The following is a 15,463-nucleotide window of genomic DNA, read 5'->3' on the forward strand; positions in this document are numbered from 1 at the left end:
AATACCTTCCTTGTTCCCCTTTTGCCCTGCTATATTACATTATCCACAGAGTATCCAGAGTCACCTTAATCATAAATCAACTCAAGTCACTCAAAATCTTCCCACATCTTTCCCACACCACTCAGTATAAAATCTAAATCCTATCATCTGGCCCCTGTCTACCTCTGTGATTTCATCTTCCCCTACTCCTTCCAATTCAGTTCACTCCAGCCACTGGCCTTCCTTCTGGTTCTCCATAACACAGCTTCTCTTGGCTTCAGAGCCAGAGTACACACCTACATAGAGCACTCTTCTCCAAGACCTTTCCAATCCCAACTCTTCCATGTTTTCAGTCTGTTTAAGTATTACCCCCACCAAGACCTGCAACCAACTCACACACACACACTTTCTCATTCATGGTCACTCTGTATACTTTCTACTTCCTAGTCCTGCTTCATTTCTCCTCAGTGCCCTTACTGCTCTATCTGAAAGTATTGTATACTTGTTTCTGCAATCGGAATGTAAGTTTAAACTCTGTTTTGCTCACTGTATCAAAAGATCTTAATTGTTATCCTCAAAATTATCATCTTCAAAGATAGAAAAACTGTAACTGTCAGAGCTTAAAAACACCTTACTATTGTGTGCAGAATCCACATGATTTTATTCTTAGCATTCCCTACATTAGAAATTGAGTGATTAATTACTTTCAAATAATAAGTTTTATGCAGTACCATATGGGCATTACTAAATTGATAACTTAAAATTTATTTTACCGCAATTGCTGCATAACACACAGCATATGCTATGTGTTAGCTATTTTCAGTTTTTAAGTATGTATTGTTTCTTATTTCCAGAAGCCTATACTTTACAACTAAAAATAAATTTTTCCTTTTGAATTATAGCAAGTAATAAATTTAAATCTAAAATTTTAGAGGACTAACTCAATTCCTATCTCTCATTAGTTTTTTTTTTTTTATTTGTTTTCTTAGTAGGGGGTGGGGACAGACAGGGACAGACAGACAGGAAGAGAAAGAGATGAGAAGCATCAACTCCTAGCTGTGGCACCTTAGTTGTTCATTGATTTCTTTCTCATACATGCCTTGACCAGGGGGCTCCAGCCGAGCCAGTGACCCCTTGCTCAAGCCAGCGACCTCTGGGCTCAAGCCAGCAGCCATGGGGTCATCCCTATGATCCCATGCTCAAGGCAGTGACCCCATGCTCAAGCTGGTGAGCCCACACTCAAGCCAGATGAGCCCACGCTCGAGCTGGCGACCTCAGGTTTCAAACCTGGGTCTTCAGCATCACAGTTCGATGCTCTATAGACTGTGCTACCACCTGGTCAGGCCTATCTCTCATTAGTTTGGTGGCTTGTTAGGTTTGTTTGAAAATTTACCAATAGGATAGGAAATCCATCTCTTAGCTGTGAAGTTTTGGGTGATCAAGCTCAGTCACTAAAAGGCAGGTAACATCACTGCCATAGTCTTTTGGTGTTTTGCAAATTAGTGATCCCTGCAGCTCTCCCAGATCTGTTAGTTATAATAATTCTCTTGGATTTTGAACAGTTGGCATTCTGCTCCTGATACTGTCATGCTGGATAAAAGTAATTTTAACATCACTTTTTAATGAACTAATATAACAGCTATCAAAGCTTGAAAGGACATTGCTGAACACAACTGCACATATAACATAAGAATTATGGTGACATTTATAGTAAAGCTCAAGTGTATACCATCAACAGATACATGCAAAGTGAAAATGAATACAAATTTTGGAGTCGGAGATTATATTTTAAATAAGACAAGTGGTTCCCAATCAGATAAGGCAGCTTTATTTAGAGAAGATAAAGTCATGGTTCTGTTTTGTAACTAATGGAAAACTAAATAGTAAAAAAGAATGTATGAAATTTATACCCAGGACAGACTACTTCCCTCGTTATGCCCTGTTCTGAGTACAATGTACAGTCACCGTGGATCTCTATTACTGATGCAGTATACAGACTTACACTGTTATAGAAATGTCTGTGTGCACATGTGTGTATGCATGTGTACAATTATGTTTGGGGAAGAAAGGCAAAAAGAAATAATGGACCTCAAAAACTAGCACATATAATAAACACATAGTAATTCATATGGTTTATGTGGAGGTCCTACCAGTTATGCTTAGTCATGCAAACAGGGAAAATAAAATAACTCTTACACTGTTCTAACTGAAATAAAGTATTACAGTACTTAACAAGCACATTTAAGCACAGTACTTACCTAATTGTATGATGGTAAAATTTAAGGAGGTTAGAAATTTTATATAATAAAACCGCCCCAGGTTCAGCAACTATTACTTGTTCAATTCGAACCTATTAAAACATGTGAGAAAAATATTAAACATATCTTAAAAGCATAATTTTCTTCATTAAACGTGTTATAAACAGCATTTAAAAATGATAAAATTTTATTGTTGCAGAAATCACAAAATTCCTTCTAACTAAAGGACTTCTGAATAGTAAATCATAGGGCATAATAAAATAACAAAAACACTTTAACACAGAAACACTAAATAAAGACCTATTACTGAAAGAATTTGGCTCAAAGCAGTTGTTACTAGAAATAACCAATACAAAAGATCATTTTGAGGCTTTTCACGAGTATATAATCAATTTAGTTCAGTACTACATGGCAAAGAAATTGTTAAATCCCTAAAAAGTGATTCTTAGTGCAAATGTACTGCTCTTACCAAAGATTGAGAAAAAAAAAATCAAAGAACCTTTATCTTTAAACTAATATATTATACCCAGTTTCTTTTTATATTAATTAAAAGAGCAGATAAACCTTAAATTAGCACCAATGTATTTGTCTAATATATAATTACCAGGATATTATCGGATCTAGTTCAAGATTAACTTGATCTGTCTCCAGATTAACTACTAGAAATCTTTTCTAATTAAATTCCATTCCTCACTGATCTTTCTATTACTTCATGTTCCCTAATTAATGAATATCATCTAAAGTGTACTGATGTGTGCTTATTTACACATTATATCTGATCTTAAGCTGGTTCTTGCATTTCCTAACTAGATTCTAAACACAGACACTGCTTTCTGCTTCTTTTACAAACGTGAAACACATGGCAGAACAGTACATACACAACAGATGTTTAAGAAACACTTTGAAAGTTGAAGTTTCTCTGTACTTAGATTATGACATAAAGCCAACAAATGTGATTTTCCATAAAATATTTTATAGGCCCTGACCGGTTGGCTCAGTGGTAGAGCGTCAGCCTGGCGTGCAGGAGTCCCGGGTTTGATTCCCGGCCAGGGCACACAGGAGAAGCGCCCATCTGCTTCTCCACCCCTTCCCCTCTCCTTCCTCTCTCTCTCTCTTTCCCTCCAGCAGCCAAGGCTCCATTGGAGCAAAGTTGGCCCGGGCGCTGAGGATGGCTCTATGGCCTCTGCCTCAGGCACTAAAATGGCTCTGGTTACAACAGAGTGACACCCCAGATGGGCAGAGCATCACCCCCTGGTGGGCATGCCAGGTGGATCCCGGTCGGGTGCATGCGGGAGTCTGTCTGACTGACGACCCATTTCCAACTTCAGAAAAATACAAAAAAAAAATTAAAAAAATAATAAAATAAAATATTTTATAAATGTATATATATGAGTAAACAAAAACCTCATAGATTATGCAAATTTATTGACTGTTACATTCACATGTTTATGAAACTGATATATATCTGTTGGCATAAATTAGAACAGCTACCACAGTATTATAAATCATAAATAGCATTTGAATTTAAACATCAGAATTTCCATATTATATTTTCTTTCTAAATCCAAGGTCTCAATAGGGACTTATCAAAGAAGGTGATGTTTTCTGAATTTTAATATATTAGAGCAAAATATAAAGGATATTCATTGTAAACAGACAGCTCTTCCCTGGTAGACTTATAACATCATCTCAGCTATCTGGAAGCCTGTCTTCCAAAATTTTCAAGCAACAAGAAAATACTCTTCATTCCAGCTCCCTTGAGAAAGAAAGTGGAAATGGAGAAGAGAAAGGAAAAGAGGAAAGGAAAGAAGAAAGGAAGAGAAAAAAAAGAGAAACAACTTCCACCTCTTTCCATACACGCAAACATCTTAAGGAAAAGTGGCCTTCTTTCAGCTTCAATGAAAACATCAAAGAAACAGTTGAAAAATCAGGGGATTATGACACACCAATCTTGGTTAGTTTGCCACACTCTGTCTCATGAAGGTTATAGAAAAGGCCAACTATTGCTAGCAAAAGCCAACAGTCACCAGAAAAACAGGAGATAAGAAAAACAAAAATGAGAAAGCAGAAAGGGTAAAACAGACGAAAGAAGTGCCAGCTACTAACTGGTAATTACAATGGTGTGGCAATGAAGAAAAATGCTATTAGCTGAGCTTGTAAGTAATTATGGGGGTAACAGCTCAGCCATAAAGTGCTTAAAACAGTCCTGGCACATAATAAGCATTCAATAAATTTCAACTGTATTAGACATGGCACAGATGATAGAAATTAAAAGTAGCAAAAAGAGCTGCAGGCAATTTGACAACACTCTCAGGAAGAGAGAAACGACAGACAGTGGCTCTCCGTTCCAACGCCAGAGAGAGCGCGAGAGTGAAAGCAAGAGCAAGAGAGCAAGAGAGCGAGGGAGTTATATTTATGGAGAGGTGAACAAGAGGAGGGATCATGACAGATCTCCTTTACCTGATATCACAGCTGCTGAGGGTCAACACCTGCTCCCAAGTACCTATCAGCAGCCTGTGGGCACTATGACTGATGGGGCAATACAGCCTTCAGCTCAACTTTCCATGCCATCTATCTTTGTATGTATACCTATTTTCATAGAACCCACCATAATTTAAGAGAGCCAGGAGAATATCATACACTAAAGTTTTTATTAAAACAGATAAAATTAAAACATTGCCTGGTAAACACATAAAAGAAGGATCATTTTATCTATGGACTTGAAAAACACAGATGGGATATAAAATGAAACTCAGGGTCATAGATAAAAGTAGAGTGGTTATGGTGTGGGGGGGTTAAGGGGCATGGGGAGGAGAGGAGTAAAGAGGGACAAATGTAGGGTGACAGAAAATGAGTGGACTTTGGGTGATGGGTACACACAAAATCAACAGTTCAAGTGCTGTAGGTTTATCTGAAACCTGTGTATTCTTATTCATCAATGTCAGCCCATTGAATTTAATTTTCTATATAAAATTAATATATATATATAATCCTATACTCTGTACTCTAAATAGTATTGATAATAACACATACATATATATAATTATATTATGATTTTACCTGTGGATTTATCATTATTTATTGCTATTACAAAAATGTACTATACTTTGAAACAATAAAGTAAATGGAATATGTTGGAAGTAAACCTGCTAAGGGTTCAGAGATTAGTTACTTCAATTTAATATACTTTTTCTTAACTGATTGACAAATTACTATGGGAATTTGTCATAGGTAAACGTAAGTCAATATATGCAAAATGAGAATGTATCAAATTTTTTCTTAGAAAACTGGCATAATTATTTAAAAATGTCTCTTATTACCCTACATTGTATTATTTTGACAAAATTACAATTTTTTAAAATTAAGTAAGAGGCAGGAAGGCTGAGAGACTCCTGCATATGCCCCAACTTGGATCCACCCAGCGAGCCCCCTACCAGGCAATTCTCTGCCCATCTGGGGCTGTTTCTCCATTGCTTGGCAACCGAGCTATTTTAGTGCCTGAGGCGAGGCCATAGAGCCATCCTCAGCAACCACAGCCAACTTGTTTGAACCAATTGAGCCACGGCCACAGGAGGTAAAGAGAAAGAGAGGGGCAAGGGAGAGGTGGAGAAGCAGATGAATCACTTCTCCTGTGTGCCCTGACAGGGAATTGAACCCGAGAATCAAACCTCGGACATCCACATGCCAGCCGATGCTCTATCACTGAGCCAACCGGCCAGGGCACAACTTTAATTCAAGCTGTTATCAGCATGTTTAAACTAATAATAAGGCAATTAATTTAACCAGACACCATATAACATATATATATTTTTTAATTTACCTTTAGAGGCCTGCATACACCCTCAGTGATGTGCCCAACAACTTCTTGTATATTTTCTTCAACACCTACAATTATAAGTGAAAAGTTTTTTCCATATTATACTTTGTTTCACATATGTTTAAAAAACTAACAAGCAATAACACAGATGATTAATGGCACTAATAACAAACTCTTAAAATAATCTTAATCATTTTATTAAGTTCAGTATCTCTTAGGACATTAGTAATTATGTTACTACCTGAGGTTAGAACCCTATTAATTCATTTGACTATTGATTAATAAAGCAAACATTATTTCTTGGTGAAAAAGTAAATATATGAGTCACAGGAAAAGAAGACTGTAAAGTATATTAATCGAAGGAACTGAAGTGAAGATGTTTCAACATTTGTTCCACAAACATCCTATTCTAGACAGTGAGGCTAAATACATCAGCTGAGGGCACAGAGATGAAAACCACACCTTGCGATCTAATGGAAAAGCTGACATTTACTAATACCAACTATTTTCAAACTCTGTACTGGGTACTTGACATAACTACCTTCATTTTTTTTCAGATGGCAAAATCGAGGCTTAGAAGAATCAAGCCATCGCCCAACAGAATAACCTTTCATCTAAATCCAATCTATTTTCTTCTCTCCCCTTAACACTGCCTCTCATATTAACCTATCTAAAACATCTTTTAAGAAATAAATTTTCTTACATTAGGTAAGATAATAGAAAACAACTTTAAAAAGAGCAGACTTTGTGTCAATCTAGCAGATAGGCTAGTCTAATCTCAATACCAAAGTTAAACATGAGGAGCTTAAGTCTTGCTACCGATTTGTATAATGGTCTCTCCTACAGATCACGTGCTGAAACATGACGTGGGGCCACGCTGTGCAAAACGAAAGTGATACCGTAACAATATTTCTCTTCTGTTACTATCAAAAATGGACAATCTTTCTTTTTCTCTAAAAATGGAAAATCTTAATTATCCATTAGTCCCTTCTACAGGTAGTCACAACAAAGATTTAAAATTCTGTAAACAAAAGACATCAGTGCCCTAGCTGGGTAGCTCAGTTAGTTAGAGCACCATCCTGCTGGTCAAGGTTGTTGGTTCCATCGCTGGTCAAGGCTCATGCAGGGATCAACCAGTGAGTGCATGAATGGGTAGAACAACAAATCAATGTTTTTCTCTCCCCCTCTCTCCTCTATCTCTAAAATCAATAAATTAAAAAATAAATAAGTGTAGAAAAATAAATCGATGTTTCTACCTTCCCCTCTAAAATAATTTTAAAAATTTTAAAAAAAAAATAAAAGACATCAGCCACACAAAAAAAGTCATTTTTCTTCCTTGAACTCAAAACCAGTATTTTAAGTACATTTAACACATGTACTTTAAAACGTCACATGAGCATAAAAAAGGGGGTTGAGGAGTAGGAATGAAAGAATCAGCAGCCTAATGACCTTAAGCAAGACACTCAGTCTGTTCCCTCACAGCAGAAATGAAGACAACAGGACCTCTTACCTTTAAAGTGATGTGGCATGGAAGATCGAAGGTAATGCCACTGAGGCAGAGCCTTCAAAGTGAAGCAGAGGAGCCAGACTGGTGGGAGCGCAGTACATGGAGCGTTGACCTGGGATTTAGTTCCCAGATTCCAAACCCTGAGGTCACCAGCTTGAGCATGTGCTCATCAGCTTGAGTGCAGGGTCGCTGGCTTGAGCATGGGATCATCAACATGACCCCATGGTCACTGGCTGGGAGCTTAAGGTCACAGGCTCAGCTGGAGCCCCCCGGTCAAGGCACGTATGAGGAGCAATCAATGAACAACTAAAGTGCCACAACTACGAGTTGGTTCTTCTCAACTCTCCCTCCCGGCCTCCCTCTCTCTCTCTCTCTCAAAAAATAAAAAATGAAGCAGATGAGTCTGGGCTTGATATGGAAGGTAGTAAGAGTCCACTATCAAAGTGTGCACAGTTGTGTGACAGGATGAAAGGGATGGAGAGGAAAGTTTATCAGCACTAAAAGGGGGAAACTAGAAGAGGAAGATTAATTAGAATGCATATTGTACCTTGTAGGTGTGAAATTTATCTCCACGAAGCAGTCAACATACATAGGTATAGAAACAGAGAAGTCCTGGGTTATTTTCTATACTTAGGCACTGGCAGTAACAACTGGAGTACCCACCTTGTGTAGTTACAAGCTTTAAGAGAGCCTCAAGGTGTTCTTTCTCAGAAGCAGTAGCTTGATGAAGCCAAGCCAACATATCTCCTACGTATCTAATGAACAAACTAAATATTAGTGAAGATTTCCTTCAAAAAAGTATCAAATACTCCAATATTGTCTGATTACTATACCTTAAAGGGTCATGGGAGTGCATTTCAATGGGTCTAGGTGTCCCCCCTGGGCCCCCTCTTGTAAGAGCATCAATAAATCCACGGACAACTGTACTCCTTCTGGCTGTCCCAAACTCATCTAAGGTATACCTAGAAGAAACAAGTTATATGAAAAATAGTTGTTTTCTAAGATAAGCAATACATCTAAAGCTTCTTTACACAACTCTCTCAAGCAATACTGTTTTTAAACAACAATAAAAAATAGAAAATAAGTTGTCACAATGAAAGTTCAACCTGAAGTTACCCATTTTCACTCCTCTTAAGAAAGAATAGGGGATCTGGGATCATTCACAGGGGCAAAAAATCAGAAGGTTTGGTAAAGGTAAAAATCAAAGTTTAGGAGGAAAGCTTGGTCGCTCAGGTTTCATTACTCTCCTAGTCTAAAACAGAATGTTTCACTCTTAACATAATGCCATATTATCTCATCTCAGGGCCAGTTACAACTGTGCAATCCAAAAAACAAGCCTTTTCTTTCTACATTAAAAAACTCTCCTTTATGCATATTATCACAATTTACACCAAAACTTGCCCAAAACATATATCCATATTTAAAACTTTATGACTCAAATATTAGATATGTGCTTAAATTTACTGACCACCTAAGCATACACAACAAATCCCCGTTTCCCATTATTGCCAGCTACCATTCCTTACCCCGAAACCCAATTGAACGTTCTTTCTATTTTAAAAGTACACAGGGAAACAATTTTTTTTTCACAGTCCAAGGGCAGCAGATTCTAGACTCATTAACTTCTAAATCCCTAAAGAGTGTTCCAATAGACCAAATACTAAGAATCGTTTTATTACTGTACATGTAAATTAAAGCTATCAGAATTTGTCAAAGGTTTCCAAGGAATTAATTCCTTAAGCTATACTGCTTTCTTTAATATGCTGATTTAACAAAGTAGATTTTTTATAACACAAGCTAGAAGAGAGAATATTTTTATATGAAAGTGAAAGAGTAGTGAAGTAATCAGTAACTATAAATTTTTAGAAATCTGAACCTTTTCAAAAGACCATTCAGTAGTAACCAGCTCATGGGTCTGTGTCTTTGTTTTCAGTTAAATGGAAATGATTTCACAATTTCCTGCAGTGACACACTAGCTATATGTCACGATAAAAACAGTACCAAGCTAAATTTTGTTAAACTGTACAAATTGCCTTGCATTAACTTTTTATTTTTTAAAACAAATTAGAACCAAAATGCTTATTTGTCTTCTCCCTTATGCTCTTAAATTCTAAATGTTTCAGTGTAAATAATCACCAATTCTATGAAATGATTTTTGATCAAATGACTATCACAAAACAAAACTCACAAAATTTCTAATTTTTTAAATATATAAAACTAATCCTCAAGAGAGGCAGAGGCGGAATCAAAGGGGTCAGAGGGAAAGTAGAAGAGAGGATGGGATCAGAGAAGGGAAAGAGTTTAGTGAAATTATATACACATAACAGCGTTATAGAGAGCAGGACAGCAAATCCTGGAGGGAAGGGGGAAGGCATTGGGGGGAGGAGGGGGGGCATGGGGGCCGAGGGGAACACAGGGATGGGGGGAGATGTATTCGGTGGGACACTTGAATCTATGTAAACACAAAATTAAATCATAAATAAAAAAAACAAAACTAGCCCTGGCCGGTTGGCTCAGCGGTAGAGCGTCGGCCTAGCGTGCGGAGGACCCGGGTTCGATTCCGGCCAGGGCACACAGGAGAAGCGCCCATTTGCTTCTCCACCCCTCCGCCGCGCTTTCCTCTCTGTCTCTCTCTTCCCCTCCCGCAGCCAAGGCTCCATTGGAGCAAAAATGGCCCGGGCGCTGGGGATGGCTCTGTGGCCTCTGCCTCAGGCGCTAGAGTGGCTCTGGTCGCAACATGGCGACACCCAGGATGGGCAGAGCATCGCCCCCTGGTGGGCAGAGCATCGCCCCCTGGTGGGCGTGCCGGGTGGATCCCGGTCGGGCGCATGCGGGAGTCTGTCAGACTGTCTCTCCCTGTTTCCAGCTTCAGAAAAATGAAAAGGAAAAAAAAAAAAAAACAAAACTAATCCTCACTCTCAGGACCCAACAGACAACAATAAATCAAAACAATGTAACTTCTGTTTCTAGAACTGTTCACTGTGACCAAGTTTTATTAGAAACAACTGTTATCTTAAAAGGGAGGGTGAAGGAATTAAGCTTAATGGTGTAATCTGTATAATACTATGAAATATCAATAAACATCGATCAATTAACATCGATCTTACTGCAATAACAGATAAAATTGAAAGCAAAAACAATATGAGCTACCATAAAACTTTAATATCTATAGATATGATACATCTCTTCCCAGAGACAGACAAGTTCTTTGACCAAAAACAGATTCTTTTCCAACAAAAGTGAAAAATTTGAAATGTACATTTACAAAGATGAATGTAAAAGTAGGTAAATATTCTAAAATGCCTCTAGTAAAATTAAAAGTTAAAATCCCCATTTTTATTATATACAAAAAATGCAAATTAAAAGATGAAAAATTATGGTGAAGTACAAATTAAAAGAAAAAGCTAGTATAAAAGACCGAGAAATGTAACAAATACACAAAGAAGAAAAAACTCAGTATTGTGCCTATTATATTTTTTAATATTTTGTATTCTGAAGGTTTATCAAAGGAAAGAAGGCAACATCAATTTTTTTCATTTTCACATATAATAAATTTCTTTTTCAGAATTTCTATACTTGATTTACCAAAAGAGAATTATGCATTAGCATTCTAGTTATATACTATTTAACAAAAACTGAGTGTAGCACCTTTCCCCAAGGACTTCAACAATGGACATTTTTCTTATACATGATACCTTCACATCTGAGACACAATAATGGAGAGTGAAGCTAATACACATTCCTTAAAGTTCATATAATGCCCTCTGGTGGTTAACATGATACACTAAGTTTTTGCTAAATTTAAAGAATCCACCACTTTGAAAATATAGGATTACTTAATGAAAGGCCATTTTCTCATTTTTTAGCATTCATCTTATGGTAATCAAAAGGTCTTAAAATCCTCCTTTCTCCCACTCATCTTCCAAATGCCTCATCTGCATTACCCGTCTTCCCTGGCATGTGCCACTCATAAATCTTCTTTTCTTTTGATTATAGTTCTATTCTCTGTCTTTCAAGCTTTTGCCTGGATGTCATAAAGACCCTAAATATACTTCTTTTTAGTTGACAAGTTTTCAGTTTATCTGTTTTCAAAATAAAAATAAACTAATACTCAGTGATGAGCAAAGTGTTATGCTAAACACCTTATGTGGAAAATCTAATTTAATCTTCACAAAAATCCTGTAAGATAGGCACTATTTTTATTCTTATTTTACAGCTAAGGAAATAGAAGCTTAAAAAGGTGCAGAGGCTTGTCAAAAAAAATCTAACTCAGAGCCCACTTCCTAAGCCATTATGCGGTATTGCTCCTCTCCAAAGTGTTGATCAAAAATCAAAACTGAGTGAAAATATATTTACGTGGTAGAAGTCAGCTGGCCTTTTCAAATGTCTCATACACATAAAGGCATTACTAAAAAAAAAAATTAACTTTGTGAACAAACAGAAACTGTGGACAATGTAACACATTAAAATCAAACAGCAACGGTTGGCTCAGTGGTAGAGCGTCGGCCTGGCGTGCAGAAGTCCCGGGTTCGATTCCAGGCCAGGGCACACAGGAGAAGCGCCCATCTGCTTCTCCACCCCTCCCCCTCTCCTTCCTCTGTCTCTCTCTTCCCCTCCCGCAGCGAGGCTCCATTGGAGCAAAGATGGCCCGGGCACTGGGGATGGCTCCTTGGCCTCTGCCCCAGGCGCTAGAGTGGCTCTGTTCGCAGCAGAGCGACGCCCCCGGAGGGGCAGAGCGTCGCCCCCTGGTGGGCGTTCCGGGTGGATCCCGGTCGGGCGCATGCGGGAGTCTGTCTGACTGTCTCTCCCCGTTTCCAGCTTCAGAAAAATACAAAAAAAAAAAAAAAATCAAACAGCAAATGTTTTAAGTACTAAATGACTGATAATCTAACACCAATACCATAAAGTGAAGAAACCAGGAAGAAATTTCAAAGTAAATATAATCTGCAGAGCTGGTGATCCATAGCAAACATGAGCTGATCGTATGTACATGCACAACATTTAGGGATATTATGATCTACTTCTAACTACTAAACCAAGAGTGAGTGCAAGCTTTGCAATTGTTGCTCAATGTTGCAAGTTCTTACTCAATCCACAACCTTGAAAGCTGCTGTTCCCTTAACCTAAGATGTTCTCCCCTCCCTTTCTTCCTGGAGAACATCTATCTATTCAAGCTTCAGAATTCACTCTACCTACTTCACAGAGGAAACTCCCTAATGTTCAACCCTTTCCCCTAATACAGAATACCTGAGCCACACAGCCCCTGAGACATGACCTCTAGAAGAACAATTAATATATTCATTAAAATGGATGTGCTTAAATCTGGTTTCATAAAATAAAGCAATCTGAAAGCAGTGTTCTAATGATGCTGTGTCTCCTGCACTTAAAACTGCTTAACACAGTTAGTACTCAGTAAAAAGCACTGGAATGTTACTTTTACACAGATATCCCACCATCTGTGTCAAGCTAAGTAAAGTAATGTTCCCGTCAAAAAGAAGAGTAAAGGGGAAATCCTCTAAAAATATTGCTAATATCTGAAAAGCATGATTCAGACCAGGATTCAATGCCTATATTCATATCCCCAGCCTTTCTGTTTCCCGAATTATAACTCCCCACTGGTCTCCTTATTTTGATATTATATCAGGCATTAAAAATAAAATTAAAAAACACTCCTTTTATTTTCTATGAAAAATAAAATAAATGCAGAATAATAACAAAATATGTAAACAAGTTAATAATGCGTAGGTTCTTGTCCAAAACATTATCACATATCTGTTGGCTGCACAACTTGCCCTTTCTTTTCTTGAATGCTATTAATAGAATTACATTTTTTTCTTCCATCTCTCAGTCCTTTATTTGGCCTTCTTCTCTCCAGGGTAGTGTTACAACATGAGTTTTACTTACAATTCCAAGATAGTTAATGAAATAACAGATTGGGAAAAGGTCCCTTACCCTCTATGTAAATATAGGAGGTAGTCTAGATACAGGGACACCTTGGTTCTCCCCTCTATATTTCATTTTTCAGCATACAATATGCAAATAAACGAATGTTAGCATTGATATCCATATAATATAAGATGAAAATACCATTGTAAGTTATAAAATTCACTCAAACTACTGTATTTAATAATACCAAAAGTTAATGTAAATTATCAAAGTAAAAGTAGGATTTTTCTTTTTTAATTAGGAAAAGTCACTAACTTATATAAAACAGGTCTATCCTGCAGGGCTTCCATCGCCTGAGTTAACACTGAAGAGATATCACATGATTCTTGTGTCAATGTTCTGCATTCATCTGAAAAATAATTAACATTGAAACTCCCGTTAAATTAAAGCAAGCTCTTTAGCATATCCACTGTATAGCCACAGTCTAAATTCTATAGTAAATAGCACATTTAAAAAGTGCTTGGAAAAACCTAGAGAATATGCCTATCAAGAACTGGTCAACCAAACTAAAAATTTTAACTAAAGTATGATATTTGTATAACTTTAAATGACTATATCTGCTCTCTGATACACCCTAAACTACTATTTCATTATTATACAACAAAAAAAGGACTACATTAAAAAAAAAAAAACCAAAAAAGACAAAAAACAATATTCACCGAATAAGTGCTATACATACCGCTCACAAAAATTAGGGGATATTTTATAGCATCATTATCGTTTTGAAATATCCCCTAATTTTTGTGAGCAGTATATCTGTTCAAGGCAGGAGGGAAGGCGTACCAAAATTATATAACCAGTTCCTTCCCTTGGGAGTCATCTTTAAGCTGGATGCTTAAAATGTTTATATGGATAAACTAGTATATAGTAATAAGATTATAATGGTAAAAGTTTAAACTTTTAAAAAGTCCTACACCAAATTTTCTTTATTTTATTGTTCTAATGTTACCCATAAAATACTTAAAGAGCTCCCTATGTTCAAAGAACTTAGAACTTGTTCAAGAATTCCCAGCTGTTGGTATTTGGGAATCTCACACTAGCACTATTATTTTCAGCATGCATATATATTTATGGAGACATCTTAAAAGCTCCTAGGAATAAAAAGCACACAGTTTGGAACCACTATGTCAGATGTCATGAGAGCACAAAGGTATCTGAGAAGGAATTCTAACTGGAGAGCAAAGATATACATATACAAACAGTAATAATAGAGTAATAGAGTAAATTATTGAATGTCAAATAAACACTTCCAACAGTTAGTGTTCAGAGATGGGGGAAAGTTACTGAGATTAATCGTAGTCATGAAGAGGTCCAGGAAGATGTAGAACTCAGCTCAGCTCAGCTTTGAAGACTGAGGTAAGGCTTGTATATAAAGAAAGAGACAATACTCCAAATAGGAGTAAACAGTGCAAACAAGAGAAGGAGAAAAAGAAACATCTTCTGGAGATAAAGAGTAAATCAACTTAACTAGATAAACAGGTTTTCACAGTGTAGTACAGGTGTTACTGGCTAACTGGATTTCATCCCCATTCCTGCCAACAGTCGGTTAGTAACACCCATTAAAATAAAATATCTGTGTTCCTGGTCCACTCTTGCTGTTGCAGCTATCTTCTTTTGTTTTAATAGGCAATTTTGTAAACTTATTGAAACATTTTAAAATAAAACTAAAGCAAATAAACCATTTGTGGTAGGCAAACTAAGGTCTTCCAAAGATCCCTAATCCCTGGAACCTGAGCAGTTTCTTACATAGCAAAGATACTTTGCAAATAGAATTAAGATGGTAGACTTTAAAATATGGCAATTTTTCCAGGTTACCTAAATGGATCTAAGGTGTTGACAGAGGATTTATAGAAGAAGCTGGCAGAGGAGTTAGAGATATAGATGGGTGAAAAGGTCAGGAGAGATTCAAAGTGAGAGTGACTTGATCCTCCAATGTTGACTATAAAGGAAGAGGCC

General features: G+C 37.0%; 1 protein-coding gene across 1 annotated transcript in view; it reads right to left on the reverse strand.

Annotated features, from left to right (window-relative positions):
- Nucleotides 1–15,463, reverse strand: part of COG6 (component of oligomeric golgi complex 6) — a 70,363-nt gene that overhangs the window by 25,537 nt on the left and 29,363 nt on the right. Inside the window, exons 8-12 of the mRNA XM_066380968.1 lie at nt 13,763–13,856; nt 8,395–8,523; nt 8,225–8,316; nt 6,058–6,122; nt 2,238–2,329 (exon numbers count right to left, since the gene is read on the reverse strand). Coding sequence (XP_066237065.1) covers nt 2,238–2,329; nt 6,058–6,122; nt 8,225–8,316; nt 8,395–8,523; nt 13,763–13,856 — 472 coding nt within the window. The remainder of the gene's footprint in view (nt 1–2,237; nt 2,330–6,057; nt 6,123–8,224; nt 8,317–8,394; nt 8,524–13,762; nt 13,857–15,463) is intronic.

This window comes from Saccopteryx leptura, chromosome 4 (genome assembly GCF_036850995.1).
Source record: "Saccopteryx leptura isolate mSacLep1 chromosome 4, mSacLep1_pri_phased_curated, whole genome shotgun sequence".
Lineage (NCBI taxonomy): Eukaryota > Metazoa > Chordata > Mammalia > Chiroptera > Emballonuridae > Saccopteryx > Saccopteryx leptura.